Source organism: Panthera pardus, unplaced genomic scaffold, assembly GCF_024362965.1.
Source record: "Panthera pardus isolate Hobbes unplaced genomic scaffold, ASM2436296v1 HiC_scaffold_10, whole genome shotgun sequence".
NCBI classification, from domain to species: Eukaryota; Metazoa; Chordata; class Mammalia; order Carnivora; family Felidae; genus Panthera; species Panthera pardus.
The window spans coordinates 50,619,618-50,643,698 of NW_026526655.1; the positions used below are offsets into that span (position 1 = coordinate 50,619,618).

The window sequence follows — 24,081 nt, forward strand, 5'->3', positions numbered from 1 at the left end:
CACAGAGTGGACTTGAAAGTAATGAGGGAAAATCCACCCAGCGGATTAAGCTTCAAGCAATGAACCTGGTCAGCACTTTGGTCATGATGTGATGTCAAATTTAATGCTCACCAAAGACTTTTTGTCAACAGCTTTCCAGTTACTTAGCTCATCTGAGCACATTCTGTGGTCCATCTCCCAGGAAGCACTCAAGGAAAACATGTTTCCTGAATTCCTGCAAACTGATATGTAAGAAGTAATTTTTACACTTCAAAATCAGTTTTGTTAGAAATAAAATATTTTGTTCATATTTTTCCTCCCAAGTATCTTAAATGTAGTATTTGCTCCTGGCATAGTGCCATATAAGTTTTGCTCTTCTAAGCCACTTGCTGTTTGTCTAAAGCCAAATGAGAAGTTTTTACATAAGAGAACATTCTCAGGTAGGCAGGGTTTTCTTTCAATATGTAGCTCCAAGTATTTTTTTAGCAAAGTATTCTTCATGTAATTTGTTATATATATATATACATGTATATATTTATTATATATTATATATATTTCATTACAGAATTATGTTATAATTAAAATAAATATTTTTTAATTTGTCATTTTCCCACAAATCCTTTTTATATCTTTTCTGATTTCTAAGGCCATCCTACTTTTTGACATTCTAGTTCCCATAAGGCATTACCTGCTTTTGTGTTTAGTCTAGTTTAGTCTTCATTTCCAAATTATTCTTCCTTTTATTTCTAGTACTTTCCCAAATTTTAAAAATTCTGATTATTGGTATTCTTTCATACTTCGGTTCACTTTCAAATGATAGAAGTCATTTAAAAAATTTTTTTGACATTTATTCATTTTTGAGAGAGAGAGAAAGAGAGAGAGAGAGAGAAAGAGAGAGAGAGAGAGAAAGAGAGAGAGAGACAGCGTGAGCAGGGGAGGGGAGAGAGGGAGACACAGAATCTAAAACAGGCTCCAGGCTCTGAGCTGTCAACACAGAGCCCGACGCGGGGCTTGAATTCTCGGACCGCGAGAACATGAACTGAGCTGACGTCGGACACTTAACCAACTGAGCCACTCAGGTACCCCAAAACATCTGAGAAGTCATTTTTAAATAACCAGGTCATAGTTTTGATCTATTATGGGCGTGCCTTTCTGATGTGCTTCCAATGTCTATATGATACTTTGTTCCTTATCCTCTTATTTTGTATAACAACTTCGCATGACTATAGTTTTTTGTTACTTATTTTTGTGTGAAATCAGCTTTTCTGAACTTTTAGGAAGAGGCTTGGTTCAGGGTAACTTTTCTAGCTTTCTCAGTTCCCAATTCTGTTGTGTTTTGTAGCATTGAAAAATACAGGAGTTTGCTTTCTTAGATTTTCCTAGCTCTTTTCTGTTCAGTTTGTTTTTGTTTTATTATTTTATATACTTTTTAAAATGAGATATAATTGGCATGTAACATTGTGTAAGTTTATGTCATAGATGTGTTGGTTTGATAGATTTATAGGTTTCCTGGCTCTTTTCAAGTAAATGATGTGATGGAGATAAAGACAAGTAAGATAAAACACTGGATAAAAACCCAAACCCAAACATAGCAAACAAGTACTTTTAGTCAGAAAGCAAACTTCATGCTCCACGAAGGTCTACAGAAATAAAATGACCTCTCAAAAGAAACAAAAAGTATAATCCTTTTACAAAAATGTATAAAACTCAAATACAAATGCTAGGGTTTAATGGGATCTAGTAGCCACAGTTCTACTTTGAATAATTGAGTTCTGTATGTTAGAAGATATAAAATAAAATCCTATTTTAAGTTGGAATAGAAAGACTTCAATATGTAAGTATCAGAATAAAAATACTCTATAACGATAAATGGATTTTCACCAGGCCAGTACAGTCCTTAGTATCACACTTCACCTCAGAGAACTAAACAAATCTTTAATGGTAGTTTGCTGTGATTTAAAAGGCATATCAATACTTTCCATACAATGTGTTTAGTTATTCTTTATCAAGAAGTATTGAAGATAAAGAGATGCTGATTACCTAGATACTTATACTACGGTGAAATATTATTTCAATTAAAGGCCTTTTCACTCAAGAGCCAGCTTAATGAGGTTCTCACTGGCCAAGGGTGATAATTTGAACAAAAGACTAATGACACCAAGTGACTAACACAGTGAATTAAAAAAAACAAAAAAAACAAAAAAATGCTCTAAGTGCATAGCGATACTGCAGAGAAAAACATTTTTTTTTTAACTCACTGGACACCAATTAGAGTTTCCAGTGCACCAACAGTTACTCTGAAAAATAATAAAGGAAAAGGATCAAATATTTATCCTGCCATTTTGGTATGAATATATTCCATGTAAGAAAATAGCCCTAGTGGGTGGAGCAAAGTTTTTATATATAAAAGAATTCCAGGTAATAAATGCAACAGAAATAATAGATTTGGAAAATCATTTTGCAAACCTTAATGAAATAATTTATTCAGGCAAATATCACTAATTTTGCTTTCAAAAACATAATGCAAGAACCTTATGAGGAATTTTCCAACAAGATGCTGGGCTTCTACCCATGTGCCCAATGACCAATTTGAGCCTCAGTAAAAGTGGGACAACCAGATTAAACATCTCTTGATTAAATATAAAGTGCACGATACTATCAAGTATTGTTGCTCAAAAAAGAAAAAAAAGAAATCAGAATCTAATTAATCTTCCCTAGATCCAACTTTTAGGATATGGGATAAATGACAGAACAAGTTAAAGAAAGCAACTGACCACATTCAGTCTATGAGACACTGTAGGCAACTCTCACAATTCCTTCAAGAAGTCACGGTGTAAAGAGAGCAGGAGCTAATTTAGATTTCAAGATACTTAAAAGACAAAATAATCAAATATATTATGTACACCTACTCTAGACAGTGATTTGTACTAACCGACCATAAATATATTTTGGAGATAACTGGGAAATTTTTAATGGGCTATATATTAGATATTAAGAAACTTACTAATTCTGTTAGGTATGACACTGATACTGTAATTACAAGTGGGAATGTTCTTTTTTTGATATATCCTCAAGTACTTAGATTAAAATGACATCACATCTGAGATATGCTTTAAACAAAAGGGAGAGAGAAGAAACCACTATGGCAAAATATTTATGGTTATATGGTTATTAAAGCTAGATTACAGTATGTGGAGATTCATGATGTATTTTCTCTATTTCAGCAGACACTTCAAATTTTTTTAAATAGTTAATAAAATAACAAATCACTTTCAAAAAATGTTTAATATATACAATTGACAAAGTTTATTATCACGAAACTTTAGTAGGTTTTTAAAAAGACTTTTGACTTTAGAATACTGAAAGATGACAATCCATGACAGGACATATATAAACAAGGATAATTAAAATATTAAATACTATCTAAATTAAAAAACCATAATTCAAATTGGTTGATTATAATCTTTGTGTATTGTTAGGAGTTGTATAGTTTACCCTTCATGAAATTCACCCCACCAACTCATGAAGACTACAAAACCTCACCACAAATTCAATTATACAATTTACAGTAATCAATGCTGAGTTTTTTGTGCTTAAAGCATGCACTAACCCAGAAAGCACAAAATCCTATTTACAGGGATTTTTTGTTTTCTTTAAAACGTATCTCAATCATCTTTTAAAGTGCAAGCTACAAATACGCTGTATCCTTAAAGAAAAAAGGCTTCTAAGAAAGTGAGAGAGAGCGATTCAGCACTGCCAAGAGTGGTTATATAACTAACCAAAGGCAAGCTGGCAGTACTGGGCTAACTCTGTTTTAGTGTAGCAGCCTCCTCCGTGGTAGGTGATTCTTAGCTCTTACTATACTACCAGCCGAACATGTACTCCATTGCTTTTGATACAAGACTTTCATCTTTTTTTGGCGTCTGTCTGTCAGAAATAACCTATTAAAAAAGCACACACAATTGTTAGGCTATAGTTTCTTAAGTATCATAGTCAATTCTAGAGTTAATGGCTAATTTAAAAGAGCCAAACAGTTAAATGCATTTGTGGTACCGAATTGTATATTTAAAGGAGAAGATAGGGATTTAGTTAGAACAACTTTATGCTTTAAAGCACAAAATCCTATTCCTTTGGCAAGACAAATTATATCTTCTCCTTATATCAGAAAAGTGAACAAACAATACAAAAGCTACAAGAGATGAGGGTTTTAAAATCCTTAGGGGTGCCTGCCTAGCTCAGTTGGCAGAGCATCTGACTCTTGATCTCAGGGACATGAGTTCAAGCCCCACACCAGGCATGGAGCCTACTATAAAAGAGACAGGACTGGCTTAAAAGAAAACCTTAATGAAAAATCCAGTCCTAGTCTCCAAATTTCAGGGGAAATCAAAAGACTAAATTGTCACTATCTTACTAAATTAAAAATGTTTTATTTGCTGTTTCAGGACCTGTGTCTGTGACTAGGCAAGTTCAGAACCTGATTAAGTAGGAGACAGTAACATACTGAATGAGAGTCATAATACTTCTATCATTCTTCAATGAATATAATGAACTTTCCCTTTAAACTTTTTTGAAACAAGAAACAGTGAAATGGGAGCTAGTCAATGGTCTCTTTGATAACCACAGCTACTCCAACATCAGTGAGGTTCTTCATTTGTGATACCATCAGATTCAGTCATCAGTTCAACAAGTTTTTTAATATTCCCTCACACCAAGAGATGTTCATAAGAGAAACTTTAATGTATGCAAGTATAACTCAGAAAAAACTAAAACCTTCAAAATGTTTTAAATAATGGCAAAATTTTTTTAAAATTCAAGGTAAGTTTTCAATTGGCCAAAACTATAATTTTTAAAATAAGGAATTTAAGAATGCAAATTTATAGGGATTTCATCAAGGCAATCACGTAAGAAATATTTAATGGCACACAAATCAATCCAATGGTTAAACATGCTATGCATTTCACTTTTTCAAGTTTATCTTTATCTAATTCTTAAAATACCTGATAGTCACTAGTAGAAGCTTTGTATGCTGTAGCAAGAGGTCTCATGGTAGAAATCCTAGGAGCACTTCCAGGCTGGGTTGGTGTGCCTACAGTTTTGATTGGTGGTGTAAAGGCTAGAGGTGGAGATGACAAAGCACACCTGTCATGGTTTTCCATAACACTCTGGAGAAAGAAAGGTAAAGAACTTCTCTGTTTATAAACATAATATGCTATTATCCACTATTACACCCTACTTAAAAAGAAAAATTTATTGAAGGAGGCACACTTTATTTGATCTAATTAAACTTTCAAACAATTTTAGGCTTGATAAAGCAATACATACTTCTTAGCTAGTATTTGAGATCTAATGCTCAACCAGAAAGCTCACTTCAGTGATCTCAAACATCCTCAAGATGACTAGAGACTCACAAGAGTAAAAATCTCCTAAAAAATACTATGAAAAACCCTCAAGGGAGAAAAAAGAAGATTCTTGGGGAAATCCTGGGGGAAGTAAGGCATGAAATTCCAGTGCTACTTAGTAGCCAGGAACCCCAGATTCTCCTCTGGCCTCTACAAACATATGTTACAGCATAATATAATAATTACAGAACTCTAAAGTAACCACAGATTGTAAGAACAGGAGCCAGACCTGCTTTGTGCATTAATGTGTATATATGAGCACAGTGCCTGGTAGACAGAAGTTCATGTATAATTACTTAAGAACAATTATGATCATTTTACAAGCCATGAAGTATAAATTGTTCTCAGTATTATTTATAGGCATATAATAGTTTTTAAACATTTTAAAATAAAAATGACTAAAAAGTTTCAGCCATTAAATAGTTAACCCTGTTACCACTCATGTGGAGTATTTCATTTTGAAAGAGCAGCATTCCTTTGAAGTATTTAAAGATTTTTATGTTGCTTTTGCACAGGAGAATGAGCTAGAAGTTAGGAGACCTAAAATCTAGATCTTACCTTTAACAACTCTAGATAAGTTACCCAAGTCCCGTTGGCCTCTTTATCTATAAAATGAAGGAGTCAGGATGGATTACCTCTAAATTCTAAAGTCCCATGACTAAAAATTTAGCTTCCCATGAAAACAATACTATAACATCATCATATTTTACGAAGAAAAAGGGGCACAGTGAAGCAAAGTGACATAACTGCCAATGTCTATACTTAGACTTGTACTCTTCATACAGATGAAGCCATTTTTCTTACATCAGCAATAACTTACTTTATCTATACATGGTTTTACACCAATCATGATGGACTCTCCAAAAATCCTTCCATCTTTGCTTAAGGCTTTCCGAGCCTGCAGTTTAGATTGATAACGAATATGCATCCAATTTCCTGTGTTAGACATCTGCAAAGAATGAAGTTGTCCCTTAAAACATAAAATATATAAAACCTAACCATGAATTTTATTAGAAAATACAAAGATAAGGAGATATATATGCTTCTACTTTTTATTTGATGCCCCATAACAAACTGAATGCTAGGATTCAACAAAAATCCTATTAAACAGTTTCAATAATTTCTACCTCTCAATTCTCCAATATAAAGAATACGTGGCAAAAATTCTCTGAAAGTAATTCTCAAAAGATAATTGTTTCTTATAAAAAGATCTTACTGGGGCGCCTGGGTGCCTTGGTCGGTTAAGCGTCCGACTTCGGCTCAGGTCATGATCTCACGGTCCGTGAGTTCGAGCCCCGCGTCGGGCTCTGTGCTGACCGCTCAGAGCCTGGAGCCTATTTCAGATTCTGTGTCTCCCTCTCTCTCTCTGCCCCTCCCCTGTTCATGCTCTGTCTCTCTCTGTCTCAAAAATAAATAAACGTTAAAAAAAAATTAAAAAAAAAAATAAAAAGATCTTACTAACCCTTGCTATGAAATTGTTAAAAATTGTATTCATCAATGTTATTTCTGTAGGAATTAAGTCAATCCCTGATAACAGAAAAAAGATTTGTTATTTATAACTTGTTATAGGTAAGACAAGGTAAGATACTTGTTTTTAAAAAGCTCTCTACAAGCTAAAAACGCCCTATGAACTCTGTAAATAAGGAACTTCTCTTTTCTTTCATCTCCAATAAAACAAGCGGATACTGGAAGACAGTTATATAATATTTGGTGTAATTTTTGTTAAGAGACTATGAAGCATTTAAGGAAAGAGGGGGGGAGCATGAAATTCTCGCTCTCTTATCTTCTTTCTTTATCCCTTTTATTAACTACTATGCAACCTCTAGCCTTCTAGACTGCAACAGACATATTCAATGAAAACTTAAAAAAAGAAAGAAAAACTTTTAAGTTTGGAAAAAAGCAGACAATATTCAGGAGCAAAGTCTCCCTCAATTCACAGCTTCTCCTTCTTCACACTAAATCTTGAACTGAAAAGAAGTAAGCCTTACCACATGTTTTAAGATATTCCCATACTGTGCAAATTGTAATAATATATAGGAAGCAGATGCTTGAGGAAACCTGAAAAAAGAGTTGTCCAAACAGTCAACTTCCATAATAAATACAAATGCAAATTACCCTACGTATAAGTATTTCAAGAAAAGTTTCCCCCAATGGACTAGAATATTAATAGGAGATCCCTGATCATTCTGTTTTCCTCTGTATCAGCTAAATATATCATTGCCCATTACTCAAAAGCAAATATGTTAAAATTACGTTTGACTCAGTCATTCTTCCCCAACCCCAGATTCCACATATGAAATCTCTAAAATTCTACTCTCACTGCCATTATCACACTCTTAGAAAAGAATTATCATGTCACAGCTATGTATATAATTTATTCTACGAGGGCATATATGCGTGTGTCTATGTGTGTGTGTGTGAAATACTTAGGTATACTACAGCTATTAAAAGGAAAAGAATTTTAAATTATATGGTCATATTATTTACACACTGAGTACCAACTGAAAATTCAGAAGTTTAGTTCTAAATAAAAATGAAAATCAATACCAGCATCATTAGTATAGAAACATTTAAAAGGGTGGTTACCAAGATTTTAATAGCCATATATCTCTGAAAATTTTTAAGTGATTTTTCTTTTCTTCTTTATAAAGTTCCTTATGGTTTAAAAATATTTTATGAGGTGTTATTACTTTTATAGTCCAAACAATGAAGCTATTTTAAGTTGAAAATCTGGAGTTTCCTTAACCAGTAGCTTTAGTTATCGAGAGCTTGCATTCAGGACTGAAATTTTATTTTATGTTATGTATGTTTGGATATAAAATTTCTAACCTCAAAGAAAAGCAACAAATGAGGCAAAGTGCCTACAAAGAAGAGCTGAAGAAAATAAAAATGAAAGAGAAATAATGGTTCCAAGAGAGGGGAGGTACTTGAAAAATAAAATGTAATTCTAAGACTCTACGACCACTTTGAGTGGAAACATTTCAATACCCTATAAAAGAACCACCCCAAAACAATGATATATCATGATGACCTTGAGTCAGTAGGAAAAAGTTAAATTATCAAAGAACACATATATTTTAGATGTACTATCCTATAAACAGTCAAAATAAAATATTTTATCTCTTAGAAGAAAACATTTCAGTTCTCGCAATCAAACTCATACAGAGGGTTACTAAAACATAAAACCAACAGAAAGTTAATAGGTGGAAAAGTGTGTATCTTAAAAATGAAGAAAAAGACTAGCAGAAGATATTCAAGTAATTTATCCAATTACTACGGAATCTTAAAAGTGACACATTACTGAGCCTGACAGACGGGATGGGACACCCAAATTCAAAAACATAGCCATGTTGTGAGAGAGTATGAAAATTTAAACACAAAAAAGAAAAGAAAAAAGTCAAAAAGCCATCCAATTGCTATGAGCTATGCATGGGCTTTCTGGGAATAAAGGAAAGCAATGATCTTGCTTTTTTACCTAAACAGAATCAATAACACATAGACTCTCTCTGGAAGGTTACACAAAAAAACAGGTGGCAATTACTGCCTTAAAAGGGAGAAAAACTGTAGTTGGGGACACAAGTGGGAAGGAAAACTTTTCATTGTATATTCTTTTACATTTACTTTTGAATTTTAAATTTTAAATAAACTGAATGTACATAGTCTATTCAAATGCACTAACATTTACTGTGCATTGTTCTTTCTTCAAGAAGCTCAAGTGTTGTTGTATTTTTTACCCCAAAACTAAATATAGTAAGGTCCAATATCAGTATGACCTATCACACTTTCAGAAGGAAACCTTATGTAGCATGGCATGAACAGTAACAACTTAAAAATCAAAAGACCTAAGGTTTTTTGCTGACACTTTACTAATAACTATATGTAAACCCCTGAATAAATCACTTAGTCTAATACCTCAGTTTTCTCATATGGAAATGATGCAATATGATCTCCAAAATGCTTTAAAGTACTTTTTTGGATCTAAAAATCTATTCAAAATGTATCCAGGAATATCATGTATAATGTCTACTAATATCCAATATCCTGTGACTATAAAGTACCAACCTTGTGACATATATGCGTGTATACACACACACACACACATCTATACACAAATGAAATTCAATTTGTTAGTTCCAAACCGGTTAAGTCCAATTGATGGAGAATAACCACTAGAAAGAAGGGAGTTTCGGAAGTCTAAAGAAGGATTTCTGTTTCGTTATCCAGCAAATACACTAAAGAAAATACATCTGAGAAGCAGATAATTTTTTTTAAAAGTATCAACAAATACTGAACACTAATTAATAATAGCATGCTGAAGTGTCAGCGTGATTTGTACTAATGTGTGCAACTTATTCTGAAATGTACCAACAAAGAAAGATGAATTAATGGAACATAAAACAAATGAAGTAAAATATTAACAACTGTAGAAGGTAGGTGGTGGGTACATGTGTGTTTGCTGTGCAGTATTTTTGGGGGGGGGGGGACATCTGATAATATTTATTATGAAATGTTAAGGAGTGTTTGGTTTTTAGTTTTTTTGGAAAGGTAAATGATTCAGAAACCTTACCCGAACACAGTTACCCAAGTGTCATCGAGGTGATCTTCAGAAGTCAGAGAATCTCCTTGAGTATAAAAAGGATCCAACTGTGCAGGAGATAATGTTGTCTTTCGTGGCTGACCGATGTTTGCTGGACTAAACATACTTTGCCCTATATTAGTATGTTTAGTAAGTTAGTTACCAATATAAACATCTTGGTTTATTTTAAATCAAAGCTCTTGGTTGTAAATGAAAAGATATATTAAAGTTGGCAATTGCATAAATACTTCAAGATACGCAAATTGTAATCAAATGATCATTTTATACTACTGTACAATTTCAGAGGTCATTAATAATTGAGCATAATTTATGATTTTGTAAAAGTTTTATTTTTATAAATTTGCTAATGTTTTAATTTCCAGTTAAGCTTATACCAAAAGGGTCTCCAATCAACCTCAAGGACTACTATTGGATTCATCTTCCAAATCTACCACTTTCATCACAGCACCTCTGCCTTAGAATTATGTGATAACTCATTACCTACAGAATAATCCAAGAAGCTCCACAATATAGTTCCAACCTATATTTTTCAATATGTCCCTAAACAGTATCTACCCTAGATCCTGAGATACAAATGCAGTTTTCTTTTACTAAGGTAATTTCTAATTTAAATGTCTAATTCTGTTCTTTCTTTGCTTATCCTTCAATAACAGCTACCAACTAATGAGTACTTCTACATGTCCAAAATGCCAAACTAACTGCTTTACATGTTCATTTTATTTCAGAGGCACTGTCCTATTGAAACCACACGTTTCTGAGAAGCAGAAACCATTCTTTCCTCTTTGCAGTAATGATAATGATTCACTCAAAAAAATATATTTTTTCAGTGCCTAAATACACACCTAGCATCATTATAGGTATTGAAGACACAGTAATGAAAAGTAAGACCAAAATAAAAAACAAAAAATAAAAAAATAAACAAAACCCCATCTATCTCTAATGGAGCTTAAATTCTAGTAGAAAAGAGACAAATAAGTAATACCTAGTACATTAGAAAACAGAAACTCCTTGAGGCAGCTAGGCAGTTCAGTTGGTTGAGCGTCTAACTCTTGATTTTAGCTCAGGGTAGGATCCCAGAGTTGTGGGATCAAGCCCTGGGTCAGGCTCTGCTTGGGTTTCATTCTCTCCCTTTCCTGCACTCACACTCTCTCTCAAATAGGAAGGAAGGAAGGAAGGAAGGAAGGAAGGAAGGAAGGAAGGAAGGAAGGAAGGAAGGAAGGAAGGAAGGAAGGAAAATCCTACAGAAAAATAGATAAAGCAGTGTGTACCTATATACATACACGGAAGCGTTAAATGAAACAAAGATTTTGCTGAGGTGACATTAAAATAAAAACCCAAAGAAGGGGGAGGGCAAAACATGCCAGTATCTGAAGAAATAAATGTTAAATGGAGAAAAAACCCCATACAAAGGACCTGAGAAAGGATATGATTGGTGTTTGATGAACAAGACAGTGAAGAGGGGATGTGAGGTCAAAACAAGTATATGAGCACAGCGAGAGGTAACAAAAAAATCAGATCCCCCCCAAAAAAACAACTTTGTAAGCTACAGTAAAGGCTTTGGCTTTTACCTCAAACGAGTTGGGAAGCCAATGGAAAATTGTGAACAAAAGTGCCATAACAGGACTAAAATTTTGAAATAATAATGAACAGCAACATTTCATTTATTTATTTCATGGTACTTATTTTACCATTTTACAGGTCTAAGTTTATTTAATTCTAACCATCTTACAAGGTAGGTTCTATTAGTAACTCCAATTAACGAATTAGGAAACGGGATGTTAAATAACGTCAAGAAGTGCAGCCAAAATTCCAATCTATGCAATCCAAATTCAAAGGACAAGCTCTTAGGAAGTAATCTAGTTAACATTTGTATTTACTATACCAGCAATTCTACAAGTATGGACTGGAGACTCTGAATAACTTACAACCTCTCTTGATGGGATCAGCCAAGTCAAAGTTATTTTCATAGTGATTTAAGGTTTCATTTGCCTTTATACTCTTAATTCTCTCATGAGTACAATGGACCTTTCCAAAGGATGCTTGATGCAATTCAATCAAGCATTCAATCAAGCACCGAGATTGAATACAGAAGCAGATATAAGGGGGTGTCTAGGAGGTTAAGCATCCAAGTCTTGGTTTCGGTTCAGGTCATGATCTTATGGTTTGTGGCTTCGAGCCCTGCATCTGGCTCCTATGCTGACAGCGCAAGCCTACTGGGATTCTTTTTCTGCCCCTCCCATCCTTGCGCATGCTCTCTCTCTCAAAATAAATACGTGTTTAAAGAAAAAAAAATGCAGATATGAGAATTCAACTCTATTTTAAACCAGACATTAAAATTTGAAAAACACAAAGCAATGGATTCTCATCATAATCTTTTCTTGTAGAAAAGTTATTTTTTAAAGTTCCTTATGTTTACATGAAACAAATTACATTAAAATGAATTAATACATACTGTAAAATATTTTTTTAATTTCTAATGCAGTAACTATCAATAGGTATAACCCCAAACCTCTCTGGCCTTTAATTTCTAAGAATGTATTAAGGATCCTACAACAAAGAAGCCTGAGAACAACTGTTTTACAGGGCCTTGTACATCATTCACAACCCACGTTTACTGATTTTCTGGAGGTTCTCTGCTCAATACATTCTAACTGTGTATCTGCTGCTTAGTCATGTCATTTGTCCTGAATTCCCAGTTGAGTTGAAAATCAACCTAACATTCCAAAGTGTCTGTAGTCAAATGGAGTCCTCAAAGTATATTCTTAGAAAAATAAAAGGGGGGGGGGGGGCGGGGAGAGCCAGTGTGTTAAGTTTTATAAAAGGCCATATAATATATTATCCTGATGGGAGATTTATAATGCACATAAAAAAAACTTGCGAAGATTAGTCAATAAATATTTAAAACTTTATTCAACCCAAAATTTCCTATACTATAATGACTACATTTTACCTTCATAAAACACATACTTTGGTAAATGCTGCTGATCTTGGGTTGAGTACATTGTATATACCTTAAAAATGCTTGATTAATGCACATAGGAACTGCTATTAGGAAATGAGCAATAAAGCTAGTATTCAAATCCAAAGCTGAGATGCAAAAAGGGTAACTGAGTTTTCCTACTCATGAATACAGAATGATTTTCTTAGAACCACACAAAAAGTTCTCTTAACAAAGAAACACATTCAACGACCAGTCACAGTGACACACTGTTAATCCGTAACAAAGAAGGACTGGAGAATCAAGTTACTTTCCAGATACAACACTTAAAAGGTCAGAGCAAATTTTAAAAAGGAAAAACCTAAACAGGCCCCCTGCAATCTATTTTGGAACATTCTTATTTTAGATCCTCATGTTCCAACTGCTAGTGAATTACAAAAAATAATGAAAATATCTTTAATGTATAGGGGGAGAAGGAAGTACAACACCTTGCTTTGAGGAAGGTAACACGTAATTGTGTCAGAAGCCCAGAAAGGATTGGACTGGATGGCAGAAGGCTAGTGTTGCTACCCCTGAACCAATCATTCACCTTGCTAGAGAGCATCATGGGAAGATGAGTGGGAATAGAGTAAAAGGGTTTGTAGTTAGTTCACACTATAGTTCTATAACTTAATGTCACAATTAAAGAGAGTTACTGAGCCTTACTTCCCAAATATTACAACAAAAAGTAAAAAAACTGTAACAATATTAATGATAATTGCTAACAAGGATTGAGCATTTATACTATGTTCAAGGTGGGATTACAGGTTATTTGCATGTATTCATATGTAATCCTAAAGGCAATTCTATGAGACAGAACCTAGCTTCTGCTTTTTACATATGAAGAACACAAAACACAAATGCGTATCTAACATCTATCCAACATAGAGAAGATTAACTGAAAGAGTATGTTTAATAGGTTCAATAAATGTTAGTTTCCATTTTACCAGGGCAGCATTATTCTGACACAAATGCCAGATTAAAATCAGATGATCATCAACAGATGCAGAAAAACCTTTTGACAAAAACAAAACATTCTCTCATGATAAAAATGCTCAACAAACTGGATATAGGAGGATCATACTTCAACATAATAAAGGCTATATACGATAAGCCCACATCTGACATCATATTCAGTGATGAAAAGGCTGAAGGTTTTTCCTTTACAATCAGAAACAAGGGTGCCCACTTACCACTCCTTTTGACATAGTACTGGAAGTACTTATCAAAGCAATCAAGTAAGAAAAATATAAAAAATAACAGGCATCCAAAATCGGAAAGAAAGATGCAAAATTGTTTTTGCACATAAAATAATCTTATACATAGAAAATCTTAAAGACTCCACTAAAAAACCTTTAGAACTAATTAATGAATTCAGTGAAGTTGCAGAATACAAAACCAACACACAGAGATCAGTTGCACTTCTACACGTTGACAACAATAACTAAAAAACAAATGAAATAATCTCCTTTAAAATACCATCAAGAAGGAGCGCCTGGGTGGCTCAGTCAGTTGAGCCTCCGACTTCAGCTCAAGTCATGGTCTTGCAGTTTGTGAGTTCGAGGCCCGTGTCTGGCTCTGTGCTAACAAACAGCTCAGAGCCTGGAGCCTGCTTGGGATCCTGTCTCTCTCTCTCTCTCTCTCTCTCCCCCTCCCCTGCTCATGCTCTGTCCCTCAAAAATAAATAAATGTTAAAATACCATCAAGAATAATAAAATACATAGGAATAAATTTAACCAAAGAGATGAAAGATTTATATACTGAAAACCACAAGACTCTGATCAAAGAAACTGAAAAAACAAATGGAAAGATATACCACGTTCACAGATAGGAAGAATTAGTATTGTTAAAGTCCATACTTACCCAAAGCATCTACAAAATCATTAGCAAAATGAAAAGGCAGCATATGGAATGGAAGAAAGTATATGCAAACCACGTATATGATAGGGGTTACTCTTTAAAATATATAAGAAACTCATACAACTCAACAGCCAAAAAAGTCAGCAGAGCAACTGAATAGACATTTTTCCAAAGACAACATACATATAGCCAACAGGTACCAAAATGATGCTCAAAACCACTAATCATCAGGAAAATGCAAATCAAAGCCCCAATGAGATATCCCCTCACACCTTTTAGAAAGGCTATCATCAGAAAGACATGAGCTAAGTGTTGGCAAGGATTCGAAGGAAAGGAAATCCTTGTACACTGCTGGTGGGAATATAAATTGGTACAGCCACTATGGAAAACTCTATGGAGATTCTTCAAAAATTACAAATAGCACTACCACATGATCCAACAATCCCATTCTTGGATATAGATCCAAAGAAAATGGAAACAGGATCTCAAAATGGTATCTGCACTTCCATGTTCCTTGCATTATTCACATTAGCCAAGATATGAAAATAATCGAAGTGTCCCTCAGTGGATGAATGGATAAAGAAGAGATGGTACATATACACAATGGATGTTTTTCAGCCATGAGAAGGAAGGAAATCCTGCCATTTGGATGGCATCCTGCCATTAACATGACGTGCATGGTAAGTGAAAGAAGTCAGCAAAGAAAAGACAAATACTAAATACCGTATGATCTCAGTTATATGTGAAATGTAAAAAAGCCCAACTCAGACAAACAGAGAGTAGAGTAGTGGTTACTATGGCCTAGGAGCTGAAGGATATGGAGAGATATTGGTCAAAGGGTACAAACTTCCAGTCATAAGGTGAGTAAGTACTGGGGATCTAAACAACACCATGGTGATTATTGTTAATAATATCGTTTTATATACTTGAAAGTCAACACAATGGTCATTCTACAACATATGCTTGTTGAATAAACATACTGTATACCTTAAACATATACATGTTTTATGTCAACTGTATCTTAAACCTGTAATAAGTGTTAGTTTCCCTTAGTTATTATACCCACAAGACTTACCTGTTACTCCAATAATAAAATGGAATAGTGTTAGACAAGAACTCACAAAAGTTAACTATTTTAATACTAAACTTCAATATAAATGATGTACTTGGTACATACATTGGTACTTCTTTTACATTGAAGGCACAAATATATAAAGTCTGAAAGATTTCCAGGAATGATGTCCATCTCTTGCCTCCAAAAAGTACTAAACCAAAACTATACCCTCAACAGTATCAAAAGTTAAAGCTAATCAATCAAGTAAAAACTATAATGCAACAATGTGATTCTAATTAAAGAGAAAAAATATGATCACCTAAAGATTTGAAAATTCTTAACTCTTTTATCTATGTCATACAACTTGCATCCATGTCCTTTAATTGGACTCAAATGTAGAAACCCACAATTAATCTAATTTAACCTAGTAATGCAGCCTTTCTTTCAGAAAAAAGTTTCAGATCACCTCAGCTCTATAAACGATTATTGAAGAATCTATTTAATTCAGAACAGAACATTCTTAGACATTACTAGGAAACAAGGAAAGATGCTCAAGATTGCTTACATTCAGCCATCAAGTAACCAGGTTAACAAAAAATAGCTCAGTAGCCAGAAAGCTTGAAAAATGAATATTCAAATATTTTTACAAAAGTAATCAAGCAAATGATGATATGCAATCATTATTAACTCTAGAGAACACAAAAGGTATACAAGAAGGAAATGGAATCTCAGTGTATTACATGGCTGAGTCTTATAGATTTAAATTTTAAAACCAAATTCATGCTTAATAAAAGAGATAATACAATTTATTGAAAAAAATCAAACTGTGGGGTGCCTGGGTGGCTCAGTTGTTTAAGCATCCATCCGACTTTGGCTCAGGTCATGATCTCACTGTTCATGAGTTCTAGCCCTGCGTCGGGCTCTGTGCTGACAGCTCAAACCTTGGAGCCTGCTTCAGATTCTGTGTCTCCCTCTGTCTCTGCCCCTTCCCTGTTCGTACTCGGTCTATCAACAATAAATAAACATTTAAAAAAAAGAATCAAACTACATACATGCTATAATACATTTATCTACCAATTATTCTTTTTCCTCATCATCACAGATGCATTTAATAAGTACAACACATTTTTTAAATGAGGATTTGGGGTGCCTGGGTGGCTCAATTGGTTAAGCATCCAACTCTTGATTTCAGTTCAGGTCATGACCTCCCAGTTTGTGGGGGTTCGAGCCCTGCATCTAACTGTCAGTGTGGAGCCTGCCTGAGATTAATTATCTCTCTCTCTGCCCCTCCCTGATGGCGCAAACGTGCAAACACATGCCCTCTCAAAATAAGTAAACTTTAAAAAAAAAAAAAAAAATGAGGATGATTTAAAATGTAACTCGCTACTTTGACAAGTGTCTGCTTATCAACTAACTTATCAACTATCCCTTTAGGAAATAAGCAAAAGACACAAAAGATATTTTTAAATGAATTTAGTTCTTACCACAAAGACATGCCTTTAACATACAAAAGATGGTAAAGAGCATTTTAATATAAAATCTAAAGCCAATTCCAATTTTTTATGTTGTGTATTACCATTAAAAAGGTTCAATTTAGTTATGCTACATCATGTAATAACCTTCAAGCAAGAAATTAAATGAAGGCTCAAAATGAGACAACCATTATGACCTTTAAAAATAAAACAAATCAAAATTAAGTCTCAAACGAATAAGCAATCTAATTTTTGCCCTGTCAACTACTCTGAAAAACATAATTACTTATACATAATCTAAAACTATTTACATAACTTTAGCATAATTGCCCCCCACCTTGTTAATGTTTAATTGCTCCACTGATTTTACTTCCTTTCAATCAGACTTCTTGTACCCACATGCTAAGCTTTATAAGATGAAAATAAAGTACACCTATCAAACCACATCAAATTGGACTGTAATGTGTCTCCCTTGGTAAATTACTATTCAAACACTCTTCATAAGATCAAATTAAAGTAGAGGGCAAAAGACCTTATTACCCTTTATGAAATGTCTTCAATTAAAGAATAGATTTAATTATTTCAAAATAGGCCACTAACATAAATGGAGATAAAAAGAGTGATAAATTTTAAACAGATATACGGCACAAGAAACTTGGGAAAAAAGTGGTTCCTGACAGTGCTCTTCCTTCTTACCATGAAACCAAGTAGCTCTATGTGCAATAAAGAATCTGGCCTCGGGGCGCCTGGGTGGCTCAGTCGGTTAGGCTTCCGACTTCGGCTCAGGTCACGATCTCACCGTCCGCGAGTTCGAACCCCACGTCGGGCTCCATGCTGACTGCTCAGAGCCTGGAGCCTGTTTCAGATTCTGTGTCTCCCTCTCTCTCTGACCCTCCCCCGTTCATGCTCTGTCTCTCTCTGTCTCAAAAATAAATAAACGTTAAAAAAAAAAATTTAAAAAAAAGAATTTGGCCTCAGCCCAAAGAGGAAACAGCCCAAACAGAGGCTAAAAGAGAGTTCTCAGTTTAAAGTGAAACAAAAAACTATTTGAAACTATCTTTGAGCATTTTTAAAATGCTCAGATATGTATCTTAGCAACGACATTTGCCTAAAATCAAAGGAGTAGATGGCACAGAGAAAATTAGACAAATGGGAAAAAATACAATTATTAACTTAGAAAAATTTTAGAGAAAGATAAATTATACTACTTGGTTAAGCATAAAAAAGTGTTTATATAGTCATAACAAACATTGACAAAGGAATAAAGTCTGATATATTCAGATAATGTGGAGGTAAGATAAACTCCAATTACCTTAAGATAATATACCAACATTGAAAACTGACAATCGATTAGCCACATAATCATATATGGTGGACTCCAACAATATATGGACCTCCAACATGACTATATCCTAATACCTAGAACCTGTGAATATTTTACTTATATGGCAAAAGGGACTCTGCAGATGTGCTTAACAATCTTGAAATGGGAAGATTATCCAAGATTATTCAGGTGGGCTCCCAATATATCCACTAGTGCCCTTAAAAAAGGGAGAGGGAGGAAGATTTTTTAACTCCATAGAGGTGATGTGATGATGAAAACAGAGATTGGAGAGATACACTTTGAAGATGAAAGGGGCCACAAACCAAAGAATACAGGTAACTGTTAGAAGCTGGGAGAAAAAAAGAAAATGAATTCTCCTTAGAACCTCCAGAAGAAACTAGTCCTACCAACGCTTTGACTTTAGCCCAAGGAAACTGATTCTGGACTTCTGGCTTCTACAAAACTGCAACAGAATAAATCTGAATTATTTTAGGCCACTAAATTTGTGGTAATTTGAAACTAACATAGCATCTCATCTAGATAAATGAAAGTAAATTCCAAAAGGAATAGCTCTAAGGTCTGGACTGGTTCTGGAGGAATAAGGCTAAAGAATGCTGCATTTCATTGTACATAGTTAAGTACTGTTTGATTTTTTTTTTTTTTAGTACTGTTTGATTTTTAAAAACTATCTGCTTTTATTATTTTGACTAAAATAGAAAATATTATCCCCACCAAAGCTAGACTCTATTCAATGGTACTATGGTTAGTCTGGCATGAGATTAAATAAATTTTGGTGACTAATTTTAAAAAATCAGTATGTTAGGCAGAAAATGGTCTCCCAAAGATGTCCAAATCCTAATATCCAGAAGCTGTGAGCAAATTACATTACATGGTAAAAAGAACTACAGGATGTACATGGAATTAAGACTACTAATCACCTGATCTTAAATGAGAATATTATCCTGGATTAACCTAGTAGGTCCAACATAATCACAAGATTCCTTAAATGGAGAAAGAAAGAGTGGTAGAAGAAAGGCCCAACTGATTAGTGCAGACTTCGAAGATGGTAGGGAACCATGAGCCAAGAAATATGGATAGCTTCTAAAAGCTAGAAAGGAGACAGAAAAAAAAAAAAAAAAAAAAAAAAAGATTAACCCCTAGAACCTCCAGAAAAGTACACAGATCTATTGATGCCTTGATTTCAGCCCATTGACAATATTAGACTTCTGACCTCCAGAATTTTAATGTAATAAATGAGTTTTTTATTTTAAATTTTTTAAATGTTTATTTATTTTTGAGAGTGAGACAGAGAGTGAGCAGGGGAGGGGCAGAGAGAGAGGGAGAGAGAGAATCTGAAGCAGACTCCTGGCTCCAAGCTGTCAGCACAGAGCCCGATGCGGGGCTTGAACCCATGAACCGTGAGATCATGACCTGAGCCAAAGTCGGACACTTAACCAACTGAGCCACCCAGGCACCCCAAATTTGAGTTGTTTTAAGCCATAAATCTGCGATAATTTGTTTCAGCAGCATCCAAAACTAATGCAATCTGGAGTAAGGTTAGTGTTTACTACTCTAATTGTAATTTTTTTTAAAACTATGCCATGTCAAGTTAGACACAAATATTCCAATCCTCTTTTTGGTATTGGGATGTCATCACCTCAAAACGTTATATACATATATACTGGTTTCCTGTGTCTGTTCTAACAAATTACCACAAACTGGGTGGCTGAAAACAAGAGAAATTTATTGTCTCACAGCTCTTGTCACAGCCAGAAGTCCAAGATCAAATTTTCATCAGGACCAAATGTGTGCCAAAGGCACTCAGAGAGAATCAATCGCTTGCCTCTTCTAGCTTCTGGTTACTGCTGGCATATTTTGGTGTTCATTGGCTTGTGGTGACAACACTCCAATCTGTGCCTGTCTTCACATCACCTAATCCACTGCATGTTTTGGAGGTCTGTGTCAAATCTCTCTTTCCTGTTAAGGACACTAATGATTGAATTTAGGGACCATCTAGGTAATTATCAAGATTACCTTCTCCCTACTCTGCTCTCTCCTGAATTTTCAAGATTTCCTTGGGAGCTCCTCCTCTCAAGACCTTAACTATTTATTTGAACCACACAGTAAGAGTCATAGATTCTGGGGATTAAGACAAGGACATACCATTTCAGGGCCACTATTCAATTCACTACAGTTTATATCCATCAACCCATTCAGTCAACAAATGTTTACTGAGGTCCCTTTATAACCAGCTCTGTGATGGGTAAATAATGAAAAAATACAGAAAGAATCTCTGTCCTGAAGGAGTTCATAGTCCAGTAGTGGAGAAAGATAGGAGCTAAGCAGAGACAGCTGTACAGAAGCACATGCAAGATCAGCTAACCCAGATCAGAAAAAGAAGTGTCAGGAAAAGGTCCCTCACAGATAAATTAGTCCTCTTCCTCCTCTCCTAGGAACACTATCAGAACTCTGAGCTCCTAGCATCAACAAAAACACTTGGAAAGTACTATAGCCTGAATAACACACTTAGTCTGTTAACAATATGCTAACATAAATAAGGATTCTAATTCAGTAGACAAAAGTGGTATACCATTTGAGAAGAAAACGGATAGATACATGAAAGCAGTTCAAAAAAATTAAGAAAAAATTTAAAAGAGTGTGAAAAACAGAGGAATATTTAAATAGCAGCAGAAGAAAACTGAGAGGTGCAGACAGGGAAACAGGCCAAACATACTCAGGGCAATAATATGCCATGATTGAAAACAGTTTCTGAAATTCTCTAATCTAGATTTCTCACTTTATCATATGACCAAGGTTTCCCTGCACCAGAAATAAAATTTTTAAAAAGATTTTAACATCACTTACAAAATTAAAACAAACAAAAAACTCCTTATTGGACACAAAGACCTAAGCATAAACACACTAACATCACTAAACCCCATGATATCTCTTTATAAAAGTTGTCTATCTCAGAAAGTTAAAATTTACAAATTATACAAGAAATTTTCATTTGGTTAACACTATAGGAGCTAAAAAAAAAAAAGCTCTAAGTTTTAAGTCTACATTTTCCTTTCAATTTTCTCAAGTCAACTTCTTTTCCCCCTTTTTGTTGCTTATTATTGATCACACGATAGATCCTCATGCCCATCATATCTTTTCAAAAATATTCTTTTTCACATATGCCACATGAAGACTTTCTAAACATAAATTCCTTAACCTCAAAGTAGAAGCAGCAGTGGCTCCCAGTGGCCAATTTACGATACATATTATTTTCCTACCATGGTTCTTGTATTTTCATAAAAAATTCTAAAAGTACAAGAACCTCACAGAAGTTAACACTATTTGAGAAAAATAACAAAAGGATGTTTAAATAACTTTAATCATGTGTTCTTCTACTTGACAACAATAAGAATATTATCATGTATGCTTTTCAAACAACTAAGAGAACCTTTAAAGCATGAAGTACATTACTTAACATTGTGTTTTTGCATTTTCAATGTCCCTGGGATGACTTAACTGACTCAACTGAATAATGAAGAGTCACTAGTAGCAACTAGTCAAGTAACAAAACATTGTCATCTACCTATTTGCATGATCAGATTAAGACTGTTAATACCTGAACTCCCCCCAGAACATTCCACCTCACATATGTAACTAAGACTGAGGTAACACACCTAAATTGTTCACTATGGTATAGGTGGCAGACAGGAATCTAAAGATATACCCCCAAAGTTTCTGTCCCCTGGTTTAATTCATTGGTAATTCAAACACTAGTCCAGGTACTGCTGGATAAAATGAAGGTTATTAATCAGCTGGATCTTAAAATAAGGAATTACCCTGGATTATTCCAGTAGGCCCAATATCATCAAATGAGCCCTTAATAGCAGCAGATGGCAGGAAAGTCAAGTCAGAAATACAAGAGAAGAGGGAGGTCAGAGAGATTCAAAGTATAAAAGAGACCTTGATGTGCCACTGCTGTCTTTGAATATGGAAAGGGAGTCATAAGCCAAAGAATAAGGGCAGACTCTACAAGCTGAGAAACACCTCCAGGCAACAGCTAGGAAAGAAACAGGGACCTCAGTCCTACAACCACATGGAAGTAAATTCGAACAACATGAATGAGCTTGAAAGTGGATTAATACCCAGAACCTCACGAAGAGAACACAGCCCTGCTGACACCCGAGCTCTAAAGCAAAGAAAAAAAGTGAGAAAATAAATCTGTTTTAAAATCTTTAAAAAGAAAAAACAGGGGTGGGTGCCTGGTTGGCTCAGTTGGTGGACCATGAAATTCCTGATCTCACAGTTACAAGTTCAAGCTCCACAACAGTTGTAGAGATTACTTACAATTGAAAAAAAAAAAAAAAAAAAAAAAAAAAAAAAGTTTTGTATTGTTTTAAGCCACTAAATTTGTGATAATCTGTTAAGGCAGCAAATTTAAACTAACACAGATTATGAGGTACTTGAGAGGCTCAGTCGGTTAAGCGTTAGACTCTTGATTTCAGCTCAGGTCATGATCTCATAGTTTGTGAGATCAAGCCCCAGAGTCAAGCTCTGAGGTGTTCTCTCTCTTCCTCTCTCACTGTCCCTCCCACGTTCGTGTGTGCTCTCTCTCAAAATAAATAAACTTACAAAAATTAATACAGATTCTGATTATAAGCCAGGTGCTGCTGTGACAAATACCTAAAAATGTGGAAGTGGCTTTGGAACCAGGCAGTGGCTGGATAGTAGAAGAAATCTGAGGAACGTACAGAAAAAGCCTAAATAGCCTTGATCAAACTGGTAGCAGAAATCTACCTATAAGTGACTATAAAAACCACTGCCACCAGTGAAGATTCAGACGCTTGAAAAACTCTGGACTCAGAAGATGAAAAAAAAACAAAACAAAACAAAAACTTGTCTTTGGATACTGCTTTTGTTAACAATTCTGATAACCTCTGCCTTTTATCTGCAGTGTTTAGTACATTTCAGTTTATATAATGGTTGATCTGGTTCCTTTTAAATCTACTGTCTTGCTGGGCTTTTCTGTCCCATCTTTTTTGTTGTTGTTATTCCTCTTTCTCTTCCCACCCTGCTTTGTCCCTCAACTGGATTAATGCAGTAGTAGCCTCTTATTTTGGTTTTGCTTCTACCCCGCCCCTTAACCAAAAGTCTGTAATCACCACAGCAGCAGTCTCATCCTATTTGTTTTCTGCCTTTTCTGGGTAAAAACCAGTTGATTCCATGACATACAAGACCCTGTACTATGGGTCCCCGTTATCTTTCTGACCTCATTTCCTAGTATTCTACCCCTCACTGGCTCCATTTCACACTAGCCTCCTTGAACACCCAAGACACACTGCCACCTCAGTGCCTCTACGTTTTTCTCTTTCTAGAACACTGTCCCCACCTCCCTTAATTTTTTTAAAATTTTTTTTTTAAC

The 24,081-nt window shown here is 34.7% G+C and overlaps 1 protein-coding gene across 2 annotated transcripts in view; it reads right to left on the minus strand.

The window, feature by feature from the left end:
- Positions 1 to 3,261: 3,261 nt before the first annotated feature.
- Positions 3,262 to 24,081, minus strand: part of NUP35 (nucleoporin 35) — a 32,793-nt gene continuing 11,973 nt past the window's right edge. For both annotated transcript variants that reach the window (XM_019461471.2, XM_019461480.2), the window contains exons 5-9: positions 9,946 to 10,087; positions 7,367 to 7,436; positions 6,199 to 6,327; positions 4,977 to 5,141; positions 3,262 to 3,920 (exon numbers count right to left, since the gene is read on the minus strand). In XM_019461471.2, coding sequence (XP_019317016.2) covers positions 3,843 to 3,920; positions 4,977 to 5,141; positions 6,199 to 6,327; positions 7,367 to 7,436; positions 9,946 to 10,087 — 584 coding nt within the window. In that variant the 3' untranslated portion in view covers positions 3,262 to 3,842. The remainder of the gene's footprint in view (positions 3,921 to 4,976; positions 5,142 to 6,198; positions 6,328 to 7,366; positions 7,437 to 9,945; positions 10,088 to 24,081) is intronic.